Genomic DNA, 13,280 nt, shown 5'->3' with positions numbered 1-13,280 from the left:
ACCTGCCCACTCCGAAGGAACGTGTTAGTAGGATCCCATTGGTCTTGAATATATGTTTGTATTTGTTTTTTTTTCTAAAATTCGTGCTGTTGCTTGTACTGTGTGGTGATTGGTCTCAAGAATGGTGCAGGGTGTACTTTTGCACCAATACCTGAAAAATGTTATGCTCGCCTGTGGGTTAGTGTCTTTAAAACGCAATTTAATCACAATGTAAGACTTTAATATAGTAATTAAGAACCGACTCCAGCAAAACGAATCTTACAAGTGACAAAAACTGCCTGGGAGAAGTTAAGCAGCACTTAAATAATGACTACAAAACCGAACCTGCCCACGACGCTGTCTACAATGTGACAACTGGAACTGAAGGGAAATAATACGTGCACAACAGCACTTTCACCAGCCTTCCAAGGCGAAATGTGGAACCTCTTTTGCAGTTGCGCAAACGAATTGGTCGCATGGCTTGTGGTGAGCACTCGCAGACAAGAGTTCTAATGTTATGTACTTTTTTTTAGCCTGGCATTTCTGTGGTGTGCACCGTAATTTAACGGGTTTTTTTTCAGTGTGCCGTGTTCGTGCCAAAGACTTCGTGTGGTGGAATTGGGTTGAAGTTAATTTGCGTTGGACCAGTGGCCAAAAATGTGGCGGTAAAGCTTCTAGAAGCTGGCATGTTTTACGTAAGATTGGCAAACTCTCTGCACCAACGTGATTCTTTTTAGCTCTCTGCTTCGTTTTTGTTCAACGGCGGCGTGGCTTGTAGCTTGCTCTCGTGGGATCCTGATCGTCATCATCCTCGACGATAAATACGCTATTTAATTTTGTAATTTGTCATGACCAACCTTTTTTCCTAGTCTTAGGTTTTTTTTTTTCGGTAAAGTCACGTAGGTAAAATTAAAAAAAATATATATATAAATAAAATAATATTATTTTTTTCAATAATTTATTCTTTTTTTTTACCTACGTGACTTTACCGAAAAAAAAACAAACCTAAGAGTATGCATTCTTGCAGTCACGAACGCTTCAAATCTAGATACATTTTTTCCGAGCTTTTTGCTTTTATTTTCATTGTATTCGTCTTGCGCTGCTTTTTACTCGAATGGAACCTGGGATCGTTTTTTTCCTCCCGACGGATAAATTCCTGGATCGATGCCGTGGTAAATATGAAATAGCTGTGATTACGCGCCGTTTCTCCCCCACCCCCTGCGGTATGTGTGCCCTGCCTTCTCTCGTCTAGCGCGTGTCGTACCACCCAATCCTTCCCACTGCCGCGTGGTACGCCCACGCGCTATCTCGCGTTACTTGCAGGACCAGTTGCTGTGTGTAGGATTTATTTTGGCATGTACGTAGCTAACCCTTGCTAGTCGAAGGTGTCGTGCATGCGATTGAAACTTCCACTATCCGTAACGGAATAGAGAAGCAGCCAATGTCTCCTTCATGGCATGTTGCCTGCTTCTCCGTTTTATGTTTATATATGTACTCCTCGCCAATGCTAAATTGTGATTTGGAGTCATGTGTGGTTATTGTTTTTGGATCGTTAAGTTGAGGTTTGATTGCCTTTTGGTAAAAGGTGAGCACCTACAGACCTAGTCGTCTTTTTTCCCCAAGGTGACCTGCGCCACATTGAAAACCAAATGCAGTGGCCTGCGCATTCCAGGCCGACGTTGATTCTTTTAGAATTTTATTTATTTTCACTCCTCTTGTTACCCTGCGATGGGTTGAGGTGGATGTGTGGCTGGATTAACTGACATTGCCCTGCTCATTCTTACAGCTGCAAGACTAACAAAGGGGTTTCTGTTTATGGCCTCCGAAAAAAGGTAAGATGTAACTTCATTTGTTTTGTTTATGTATCTGACCCCAATGGTAAGTAGCACAATAAAATGTTTATTTCCGTAATTCCAGGATTTAATTTGTTCACTCTTGCTTAAACATCCGGAGGTGACCCATGTGTAGTGCGTAAGTGTTTTTGCTTTTCTTCATAAAACCAATCTGCAGCCTAATACAGAGATAGAGGGATCCCAAAAGGGAGACGTGTGTCTTTGAAAACAAAGTCATTCCAAACACTTAAATACCCTGAATTGTTCAACTCTTGATTTGCAATAAATTTTACTTGATTCTAAAAAATTAATTGGACCAATTGAACTGATAATGTTAGAGCTGGAGATGTCGCAAATCACCTTGGTGCGGTCTCTATTTTGAGGGTTGTGCGGTGAAGACTTGACAGGAGCAGATCTTAACCTGTCCATCCCACATTGCTCCCTGCAGGAGATGCCTCCATAGGATGGAAACTTTTTGAAGGTCTCCGCCGCCAAGCAAGACGAGTCGCAGTCGGTCATCTGAAGTCCCATGAAAGATGACACCAGCAACACAGGAGAAGAGGGCGCCAGGGATTCATTGTGCGAAGTTAAAAATGCTTCGGGAGCTATTTCTCAACTATGATCTCCACTTTTCAATCAACCTCTGTAATTCGCACAAAAACCATCACGGCAGCAGCCCACGAGCTTCACCTGAAAATGAAATGCCACGTGTACGAAATGATCAGCGGCGTGTGCCACGCTGTTTAACGCTTTTCCCGTGAGCACGCACAGTGTGACTCTTTGGCTGGCGGCCCTCTGCCGATTTGGGCCCAGGTGTTCGTTGATGGAGCGGCACCGCTGGTGATGTTCATCGTTCATCTCTTTGCTGGGTGCACGTGCAATTAACTGTTCCGTGTTTGGTTTTAAAAGCCGTGCCCCATCGCTTGTAATTGTCTGCCACGAGCAAGGGAGCAGGATTTTTAGGGCCTTTAGGTTCAGTAACTCGGACCACACTGCTGTGGTACATTACACCAAGTCAACGTTGTCCATGCACGAATTGAAATGCCTTACGCTTGTAGGATTTGTATTTAGTATGGCTAATGATATTTGTTTTTTTAAATGCTTTGCTCTTCAACCAAAATATGTAGGAACCCGTTTGCGGTGGCGACTTGCGTTTTGATTGCCGCAGGGGTCCGCAGATGATGGGAGGGGGTGGGAAGGGGGAAATGCAAAGCTTATACTGGTAGGAACCTCCTGGTTACACCAGCCCACAGGGGATTATTGTGTCCGTCCGTCGTGAATCAAAAAATGGGATGGGTGGGGAGGGGCTGGGAGGGGCTGGTCACCCCGTGGTGCCCTTATACAACTCAACGTTTAACCTACTCACGCCGGCTTGTGCCCGCCCTCACAGTCGGTCATATTTGCGGAATACACCACGCCGCCGTTGACCCTGGCCATTGACCGAGCAACCCAACGTTCCTACCAGCTCCCTCCGTAGGAATGTGTTCGCAGAATAGGCGACGTAGCTTTGTGAAAGCTCCCTCGGGTGAGTGCTGTTGGGAAAAGTCACTTTTGTGGTGGTAGGCAGAGCAGCCTTTGGAGTGTGGTCCTACACAAGGTGGGAGGAGTGGTTCTCAGAGTAAGATGTTGGTGAGATTACTCGCGCGCGCATTGATTGGCAGCTGAAGCGAGTTGCTACGGGTTTTAATGTAACCCTTCGGGAACAACCGTCATGCATAGTCTTTTGGTTATTTCGGTAAAGTCACGTATATAGAAAAATAGTGAATACAAAATTAAAACAAAAACACTTGATTTGACGCTTTCGTGACTGCAGTGATTACTCTGGTTCTTTCGGTAAAGTCACGTAGAAAGAAAATAAATTAAACAATAGAATACCACGTTTCGATTGCAACAAGCAACCGTCATCAGGTAGAACTAAATTTGAGAGACAAAACACAGACAGACACACAAGCAGAGAGACAACACAGACACGGAGAGCCAATGCCTCTGTCTCTCTGCCCCCTCTTTCTCCTAAGGCCTCGACACAGGCATTGGGTCTTTGTGTGTCTTTCTCTCTTTCTCCGCGTCTGTTTTGTCTCTCTCTCTCTCTCAAATTTAGTTTTATCTGATAACGATTGCTTGTGTTGCAATCGAAACGTCGTACTCTATTTAATTTATTTTCTTTCCACGTGACTTTACCGAAAGAACCAAAGAGTAAAAAAAACACACTTGTAGACTAGCCTGGTTCTTAAGTTTGGTCTGGTAGTCTATAATCTAGACTATAGCAATGGGTATTAAGCTGGGTGAGTGTACTTGCAGTCTATAATGTAGACTGTAGCCTGGTTATTAACCTCTGTGAGCGTACTGGCAGTCTATAATGTAGACTTATTGTTGGTTCTTTCAGTAATAATATAAAAAAATATTTCTACGTGACTTTGCCGAACGAACCAAAGAAGATGAATTCCTACAGTCACCAAAGTTTTAAGTCAAAATTTAACCGTCATGCACCCGATCTCTCGGCCTGTCCATTTCCCCATCGCCGCTGCAGCACTTTGTGAGATCTACTGTCCAGGAGAGAGGGTTCATGGGTAAGGTGGGGGGGGGGGGTGACTTAATGGATGTGGTAAAGGTTAGTTGGGGTTTTCAAAAGCTCCCTACACTCCGACAACATGTCCTGGGGTAGGTGGCTGCTCGGGACCTGGTTGGAGAGTGACCGAATGACACTTTTTTTTTTACCCTTCAACCGGCGTTTATAATTGGCGGGCTCGGATGTTATTGTGCCGAGCGGGTTTTACCTGGTAGAAATCGCTTGCTGCTAATGGAGGCAATTAACCAATTTCAACCAGGTGCATGGCGCCTGGAAAACAGTGGCCGTGTGAACGACGCTCATGCCGTGAGGGGGTGGCACGGGAGGGATTCGAAGTGGCTCGGTAATATTCTCTTCCGTGGGCCGTTTCTAACTACGAAGGCGGCACGTCTGTGATCCAACTTGAATGTCTCGAAGTTTGTTTGTGGTTGGATGGGCACATGCTGAGATGGCACCTCGTTCTGAGTCGTGATCTTTAATTGCGTTTTTTTATCTTGGCCCAGTTTAAACAAGTATAACCCGTAAAAACAAAGTTTTTCACTATAAATCCTTTATATGCGTGGCGGCTAGAGTCCTCTCGTCCTCTGGCTTGAGATGGCTGCCACCTATGGGTCAGATGATTGCATTGCACCATTAAGCAATTGGTAATTAAATATAATATTTTTTGTCCTAAAAAGTGTAAAATGTTGCACATTTTTTTCACGAACATTAATTGTCACGCACAACGAGTCTGTGTGGAAAATGTCAGCTCGATTGCATCACGGGAAGTGGGTTAAAAAACGACCGAAAGATTTGCACGGTCGTAAGCAAGCAAGCGAACTTAATATAAAGGAGTCAAAAACACACATGGCCTGTGCCGACACAAGCCTTGGCGCTGCCGAGTCTAAGATCAACTTACAAGGGGTTCGGCTGTTCTGACGCACACGGAGAGCCAATGGTTTTTAACGGAGGCAGCTTTGGCCTCCCCCTCTACCAGTTCTGTTGTGGAGGTTTATTTTTTTTATTTTGCTTGCTGCGGGAAAGTGGGTACAGTAAAACCTCTCAGCCCGGACTAATCGAGACTTTCCAGTTTGGGGGGGGGGGGGTGGGGTTGGCAAATTCTGAATGGCTTTTATTCCAGCCATTCTGGAAACCCTTGACATTAGTAACATCGTTATACCGTGTGTCCGTAATTGATGTTTTTATTTTCATACTTCACCATGTGGGATTAGTCTTTTTTTGTGGCTTGAAATGCATCAATTATAGGTCTTACGTGCGTTAAACACGATTTGGCATGTCGCCATTTGAGAGAAACACTTTTTTAAACACGTGGTAGCGAAAACCTGATGGCACTGCAAGACGCCTCCTTCAGTTGTATGCGCCGGTGGATGTGAGGAAAGGTTTGGTGATAGTCGCTCCTACACGTATCGGACGGACGAGGGGTGGACTAAGCAACGGATTCTCTCCTTCGTCGTCTTTCGCCGTCCTGTTGCTAGGAGCTCTTGACAAAGGACTGCGATTAAAGCCTGCGTTTGGCCCCTGTCCGAAACGTTCAGCGCAACTTTTACCATTCTGTTCTCACCTCCCCGGCAGGTCTTTCCCACTGCAGAGGCTTATTTGCAGTGCTATTTTTTTGTTCACGTAAGTAATGTGGTGATCGTTTATACATTTATTGTAAAAAATGATTGCCACTTTGGTTTAATCGGACCATGAAGTGGTGGGAGGCTGATTCACGAAATATATGAGTTTTGGGGATCATGGCCCTTCAAAGCGCAACACATTTGTGCGCTCAGTATCGACAATGTGACCGCCGCTGATAGAACCCGCTTGAGCTACGTGAGCTCTTATTTACACAGATGTCGGGAACGGCTCCCAAGGGCGTGGATTGAAGCGTCGAGCATCGTATCGAACAACCGAGAACCGTGATGTTGGTGGTGGTGGTAGTGTCTTGGTTCTGAAGTTGGACCTCCCAATGTGCGGTTTGTACAGAATGAATGCAGCGGGCGGGCGGTCGCTGTTGCCCTGCAGGCTTGGGTAGGGGAAGCCCCACCGCTGATTGCGTTTGTTCCCGTGAAGGAGACCGCACCGCGACACCTTGGCCGTGTTGTATTCGTGTTATCCGACGCCTTGTGCTTTGGTTTTGAATTGAAATTTGATGTACAATGGTTCAACTGTTACTCCTTTATGGGAACCTCATTTGCCAGTAAAAATATGATAATTGGTTCTTTACCCTTCTATCTGGCAACAAAACTGACACCTTTTTACAAGGAGTCATGTTTGCATAGACCCCAATACCTGCAGTCATAATACAAACAAAAGAACATAACTCTGATAATGTGCACTGTCCTTGAAGTTGATTGGTCCACACCCGAGACAGCTTTCCTTAGAGCCTAGTCTCATATGGGTTGGACCAGATGACGCCAAAAGGCGCACAACTCAAGGACAATGCACCATCAGAGTATGAGAGCTCGGGGCAAGCATCTACACTATGGGAACCTCATTTGCCAGTAAAAATATGATAATTGGTTCTTTACCCTTCTATCTGGCAACAAAACTGACACCTTTTTACAAGGAGTCATGTTTGCATAGACCCCAATACCTGCAGTCTACCACGTGTTTGTATTATGACTGCAGGTATTGGGGTCTATGCAAACATGACTCCTTGTAAAAAGGTGTCAGTTTTGTTGCCAGATAGAAGGGTAAAGAACCAATTATCATATTTTTACTGGCAAATGAGGTTCCCATAGTGTAGATGCTTGCCCCGAGCTCTCATACTCTGATGGTGCATTGTCCTTGAGTTGTGCGCCTTTTGGCGTCATCTGGTCCAACCCATATGAGACTAGGCTCTAAGGAAAGCTGTCTCGGGTGTGGACCAATCAACTTCAAGGACAGTGCACATTATCAGAGTTATGTTCTTTTGTTTGTATTATGACTGCAGGTATTGGGGTCTATGCAAACATGACTCCTTGTAAAAAGGTGTCAGTTTTGTTGCCAGATAGAAGGGTAAAGAACCAATTATGTTACTCCTTTGTTTACTGAAAAAGGGCATGATCCGACGTGTGTGAGCGCCGCACGATGCCAGCTGTTTAATAAAACCAGATTCCTGCCCATTATGCACAGCAATCGTAGCAATCTTCTTAAAGCGCCGTCGATCCGGACTTTGTTGGGATATTTGGCCCAATTGAGTTCATGGGGGGGGGGGGAGCGGGGGGTATAGCATCTTGGCGAGGCTATAATATCTGTGCGAACCGCCGTGGGTTTAGTTAAAACATCTCTCGTTACCGAGCAGCGAGAGGGAAGGTGGTCTCAATTACTCGGTTTTGTTAACGCGCACCAATTGAGACTCGATCGTATCGCGTGGCTGCAGGTATCACGACGGCCACTCGAGGCGCTGTTTACTATGTCAATGATCTCTTTGTGTCCAATTCGTTAAACTGGCAGGATGGAACACGGGGGATGGGGCGCTTTGGGGGGGGGGGGGTATTAAATTACATAAATGATTTTGCCTCTCTCCACACAACTACCCGACACGCTTGGCCGTTTTTTTTAAAGGTCGCGATCATTACACAACAAAGTGGTCGCCACAAATGAACCACCAAATACCTTGGCGACCTCGTCGCGGAGCAATACACCAGCAGCACGCCAACTCCGGTCGTTATCCTCGCAGCGGCTGTTGGCTGCTGCCGTCGGACAAAGACGGCGGTCACCGCATCGCGTGGCGCCGTTCAGATGCGCTTCTGCGGTCGTCTGGAACGCTCTTCCCTTCCGATGTTATGAAGCCACTGGAGCTGTGCACTTTAAAATCTAAAATTTGAAAACTCATTTCTTTTAGAACTGCTTTGTGTTGTGTTCTTCCTCTGCATCTCCGATTTAGCACGGTTGGCTACGTAAGGCGTGCAAGCAGTTCAACAATGTGTAGCACTACTTGACTATTGAGCACATTTTTCATACATCCTATATACGGCGATGCACTATTCTATGCATCGTGGGAATATAATTTCGCTAAAAAACCCCTCTTGTGATCGATCACCGAGTCCTGCAGGCGCTGTGTGGGAATCGAACACAGGCTGCCGAGTTAATTCCTAGCACAGCGCGCTCACCACTGCGCTGCTTTAACAGATACCTGGGGCAAGTGCTGTTAGCGAGCAGCACCTACGAATGCCGACGCGATCGGGTGGATGGCCAGGAACTTCGCTCGGGGGCGCCTGTTATCTCCCGAGTGGTGACGTTTTCCCACACCGCACCAGGTACTCCTTTTTGTGGCAGAGTTGACCTGCGGGACGCGCACGACCGACTGGTTCGGGTAATCGTCACTGGGTGGTGTCACACCGTGAGCGGGGAATCGTCTTACACGCGAGTCGCCGGGTTTGTGGCGCGGCGCTCCCGTCGGCCAACGCGCTGTCGCTTCCCACGCTCTTGGAGGCACGCACAAAGATAAAACAAAAATCCCCCGTATGACTTTAACAGACTGTAAGGGCAAGTGCTGTTAGCGAGCACCTATGAAGGCCGGAACGTTACACGAGGGAGTGGGTGGCCAGCACCACGCCTGACCGCCTTTGTATCCCCAGTGGGGATGTTTACACATCGCACCAGGCTGAGACGACCTAGGGGAGGCCCAGGACCGGTTCAGACAATCGTCATCGGTGTTGGCCGTGAGCGAGAATCGAACCCGGGTCGCCGGGTTCATAGCGCAGCGTAGCGCAAACCGCTGCACTCCCGCTCCCCACTGGAGGCACGCACACACACGAACACACACACGCACGTATCTACTCGGACACACACACGTATCATGGTACCAAACACGGGCACTCGGACACTCATTCGCACCCAGTCGAGGGCTGAACGATGAATCGATTTCAAATCGAAATCGCAATTTGAAACAATGCGATTAGCAAATCGCAAAGGCTGCGATTTGAAAAGTCCTCTTACTTACTGGAATTGTTTTCATTATTATTATAACTTTATTTAACTTAAATTGTTCTATGTTTGTTCTATTTCAATAAAAACATTTTAATAAATAACATGTTGGAAGCAAGTCATCTTTTAAGCTATCATCCTGGCATTAGAATAAATTGAACAGTTAATATTTTGATGGTATCATGTACTAATGCTCCATCGCATGTTTTAAATCTATTACACAGTGAATATTGAACTGAAGTTTGACCTAAAAAAATGTAATCGCAATATCTGTTATAAAATCGCAATTAGAGATTTTCCCCAAATCGTTCCGCCCTAACCCAGTCGCACACCCACGTGGACTCACTGGGGCGGGTGGGGGGGCATCGCGGCTGAACTGAGGTCGCCGTGGTGGTGGCGGCGCAGGAAGGAAGCGGCACTTTTCGCTGATAAATAATCTGAGGTCCGCACGCGACGAGGAGGAGGAGGGGGAGGAGGAGGCGTGGCCCCGCCCCTGCCAGCCACCAATTGGCGCCGCCGATCAGCGCAATTTGTGCAAACCGCAACTCAATCACATCGGTTGTACGATCACACCGCCTACCCCCCCCTTCTCCTCCCCTCCACCCCCTCCTCCTCCTCCACACACACCCACCGCCCCTTCCGTACACCAGCACCACCAACCAACCACCCACCCAGCCCAAGAGTATAAAGGCACGGGTTCACTCCCTCTCCCGTCTACACCCGGTGCTTCTCCTGGCACACGGACGCGTGTTCTCTCTCTCTCCTCCCCTCCTCCGTTCTCGTCCTCGCGAAGTTGCCGGGGATCCGTTGAGCACGAGTGGGGGGAGTTGAGCGCGCGTTGGTTCAGTGTGCGTGGTCTGTGCGGCACTCGGGATGAGAGACGGGCAACGACTCTGCAGAGCTCCGCCAGGGACCTCCTCCTCCTCCTACCTCGGCCGCAGCGACAAATGTCAACTTCTCTCGCCGAGACGGCGACGTTGACGTGTGTGCTGGTGACAAATCGAGCGACTTGCATTGCGATGCGCGCCGCTTAACTTGCAGCAACGTGCGATTTACAGAACGGAGCATCCAGACACACGGACGCCTCTCTCTATTTTTGTATTCCCTCCCCACCGGCAAATTCGCGCGCGGACGCGCAAACTTTGGACTTGCGGAGTTTGCGCCGCGCTCAAAAGCGAGCGCGATGAATGAATTGCGTCGAGAGCCGCAGGGGTCGGGCGGGGTCTGATACGAGGTCCTCAATCTTTGATCGTAGCCCGGGGGAGGAGGGGGGGGGGAGACCTCGGGAGGAAATACCAAAAACCGTTGCCTCGCACCTCGTCATCACGTCCCTCGTCGTCGTCAACGACAACATCACCACCACCGCCATGGGTCTGAGCGGAGAAGAGGTGACCGGCGACCTGCGGGCCGCGCCGTGCAAGAGCTTCGCGCAGCCCTTCCTCCTCGTCTTCGTCGCGCTGCTCGTCGCGCTCGAGGCACGACGTTGGCTCCTGCTGCGTCGCCGCGCCCGGAGCTCGCGGGGGCCCCCGGGACCCTTCCCGTGGCCCATCCTGGGCAACGCGCTGCAGCTCGGCTCAGCCCCGCACCTCGCCATGTGCCGCATGGCGCGGCGCTACGGGGACGTGTTCATGATGAAGCTGGGCGGCCGGCCCGTGCTGGTGCTCAACGGCGCCACCGCCATCCGGCAGGCGCTCGTCAAGCAGGGCGCCGACTTCGCGGGGCGCCCCGCCTTCCCCAGCTTCAGCGTCGTGTCCGACGGCCACAGCATGGCCTTCGGAGGCTACAGCCCCCTGTGGAAGATGCACAAGCGCGTGGCGCAGTCCACGTTGCGCCACTTCTCGTCGTCGGGGAACGCGGAGGCGCGGGCCGACCTGGAGCGCTACGTGGTGTCCGAGGCGGGCGCGCTGCTGGACATCATGTTGGAGCGCAGCGGCGGCGGCCGCTATTTCAATCCGAGCCGCCTCTTCATCCTCGCCATCGCCAACGTGATGAGCGCGCTGTGCTTCGGCCGCCGCTACGACTACGACAACAGCGAGTTCCGGGAGATCGTGAGCCGCAACGACAAGTTCGGCCGCACGGTGGGCGCGGGCAGCCTGGTGGACGTGATGCCCTGGCTGCTGTACTTCCCCAACCCGGTGCGCACCGTCTACCGCGACTTCGTGGCGCTCAACATGGAGTTCAACGCGTTCACGCGGAGGAAAGTGGAGCAGCACCGGGCCGACTTCAAGGCGGGCAGCGTCCCGCGCGACTTCACCGACTCGCTCATCGCCGCCGTGGAGGTGGAGCGGCCGCGGAGCGACTCGGGCGAGGCGCTGCTCTCCGGCCAGCACGTGTCCGGGGCCGTCAACGACATCTTCGGCGCCAGCCAGGACACGCTGTCGACCGCGCTCCTGTGGCTCCTCATGTTCCTCGTGCGCTTCCCGAGTGTGCAGCGCCGCGTGCAGGAGGAGGTGGACCGCGTGGCGGGTCGCCACCGCCTGCCGCGCCTCGACGACCGCGCCTCGCTGCCCTACACGGAGGCGTTCGTGTTCGAGACTCTGCGCTACAGCAGCTTCGTGCCCGTCACCATCCCGCACTCCACCACGACGGACACGGAGATCGCGGGCTACCGCGTGCCCAAGGACACTGTGGTGTTCGTGAACCAGTGGTCGTCGAACCACGACCCCGAGCGGTGGCGCGACCCCGAGACGTTCGAGCCCACGCGCTTTCTCGACGAGAGCGGCACCCGCGTGGACAAGGACCTCGCGAGCAACGTGCTCATCTTCTCCGTGGGCAAGCGCCGCTGCATCGGCGACGAAATGTCCAAGATGCAGCTGCTGCTGTTCGCGGCCATCCTGGCGCACCAGTGCTCGTTCGAGGCGGACCCCGCGCAGACGCTGACCATGGACAGCTCGTACGGCCTCACGCTCAAGCCGATGCCCTTCGAAGTGTGCGCGCGCGTCAGAGACCACGTGCTCGCGGAGTGCTTCGCCGACGCGCGCCGGCAATCGTAGCGCGCAGTGCCCGCAGTCGCCGGTCTCCGAAGCGCTGTCGTCGCGGTTTGTGCCGTCATAGCTCGCTGGCTCTCGCTCGCTGGCTCTCGCTCGCTGGCTCTCGCTCGCTGGCTCTCGCTCGCTGGCTCTCGCTCGCTGGCTCTCGCTCGCTGGCTCTCGCTCGCTGGCTCTCGCTCGCTGGCTCTCGCTCGCTGGCTCTCGCTCGCTGGCTCTCGCTCGCTGGCTCCATCCGATGGGGTTGTCGCTTTTGTCGTGCGGTGTCGTTCGGAATGACGGTCCGACGTTCAGCTCCAGGAACTGAATCGGGCAGCTCACTTTCTCCCATTGATTGCATAGCGCTGCCGGCTGCTGCTGCTGGTGATGACGCTTGCTGTTGATGTGGAGGAGGAGGGGGGGGGGAGCTGCTGAATTGGGTCCTAGCAGATGGAGCTCCCAGCGTGCTGGAGAAGCACGTGTGACGTGATGCCGAGCCACACGCGTGGAGCGCTGTCGTCTGTGAGCGCGGACTTAGTCCCAAGTGTGCTGAGCTCGTGTGCCACGATTCATCCCCGCCTCTTCCCCGCGATCCGATTTCGCCGGTTAAGTTAGCGAATCGTTTCCAGAACATGCATATATATACTGGATATGTGTGGTTTGTCCAGGAATTACGTCTGCGATTATAACTCCATGTTTGCAGTTTGGCTTGCTTCATTATCCCCAACGTAGCAACGCATTGACAAATAATTCATATGCAAGTTGGCATGCATCGTAATCGATTTCTACACATTCGATGCATGGTATCGTGAGCGTAGGAATCGAATGATATGGCATCGTTGCATGAAGTTGGCATGAAATTACGCAATATAAATCGAAAGTGTTTATTATTATTATTAGGACGGATGAGACTTCATGGACGAGAAATCGCTTCAAGAATAGTCACGGGTCCATTCGATGGGTGTGGGAGTTGTGACCTGACGCGCGTGTGTGTGTGTGCGTGTATGTACGTGTGTGTACGTGTGTGTGTAAGAGGGGAGC

At 50.9% G+C, this 13,280-nt stretch overlaps 1 protein-coding gene across 1 annotated transcript; it reads left to right on the top strand.

Moving 5' to 3' along the window:
• Nucleotides 1-9,983: 9,983 nt before the first annotated feature.
• On the top strand, nucleotides 9,984-12,348 carry CYP1B1 (cytochrome P450 family 1 subfamily B member 1). The gene has a single exon (XM_078596439.1). The coding sequence runs from the start codon at nucleotides 10,461-10,463 to the stop codon at nucleotides 12,264-12,266; it is 1,806 nt and encodes a 601-aa protein (XP_078452565.1). The 5' UTR covers nucleotides 9,984-10,460; the 3' UTR covers nucleotides 12,267-12,348.
• The last annotated feature ends 932 nt before the right edge of the window (nucleotides 12,349-13,280 follow it).

This window comes from Lampetra planeri, chromosome 7 (assembly GCF_965212315.1).
Source record: "Lampetra planeri chromosome 7, kcLamPlan1.2.h2, whole genome shotgun sequence".
In the NCBI taxonomy this organism is placed as follows: Eukaryota; Metazoa; Chordata; class Hyperoartia; order Petromyzontiformes; family Petromyzontidae; genus Lampetra; species Lampetra planeri.
The sequence above is the reverse complement of the archived record's forward strand: the minus strand, read 5'-3'. Positions and strand labels throughout refer to the sequence as shown.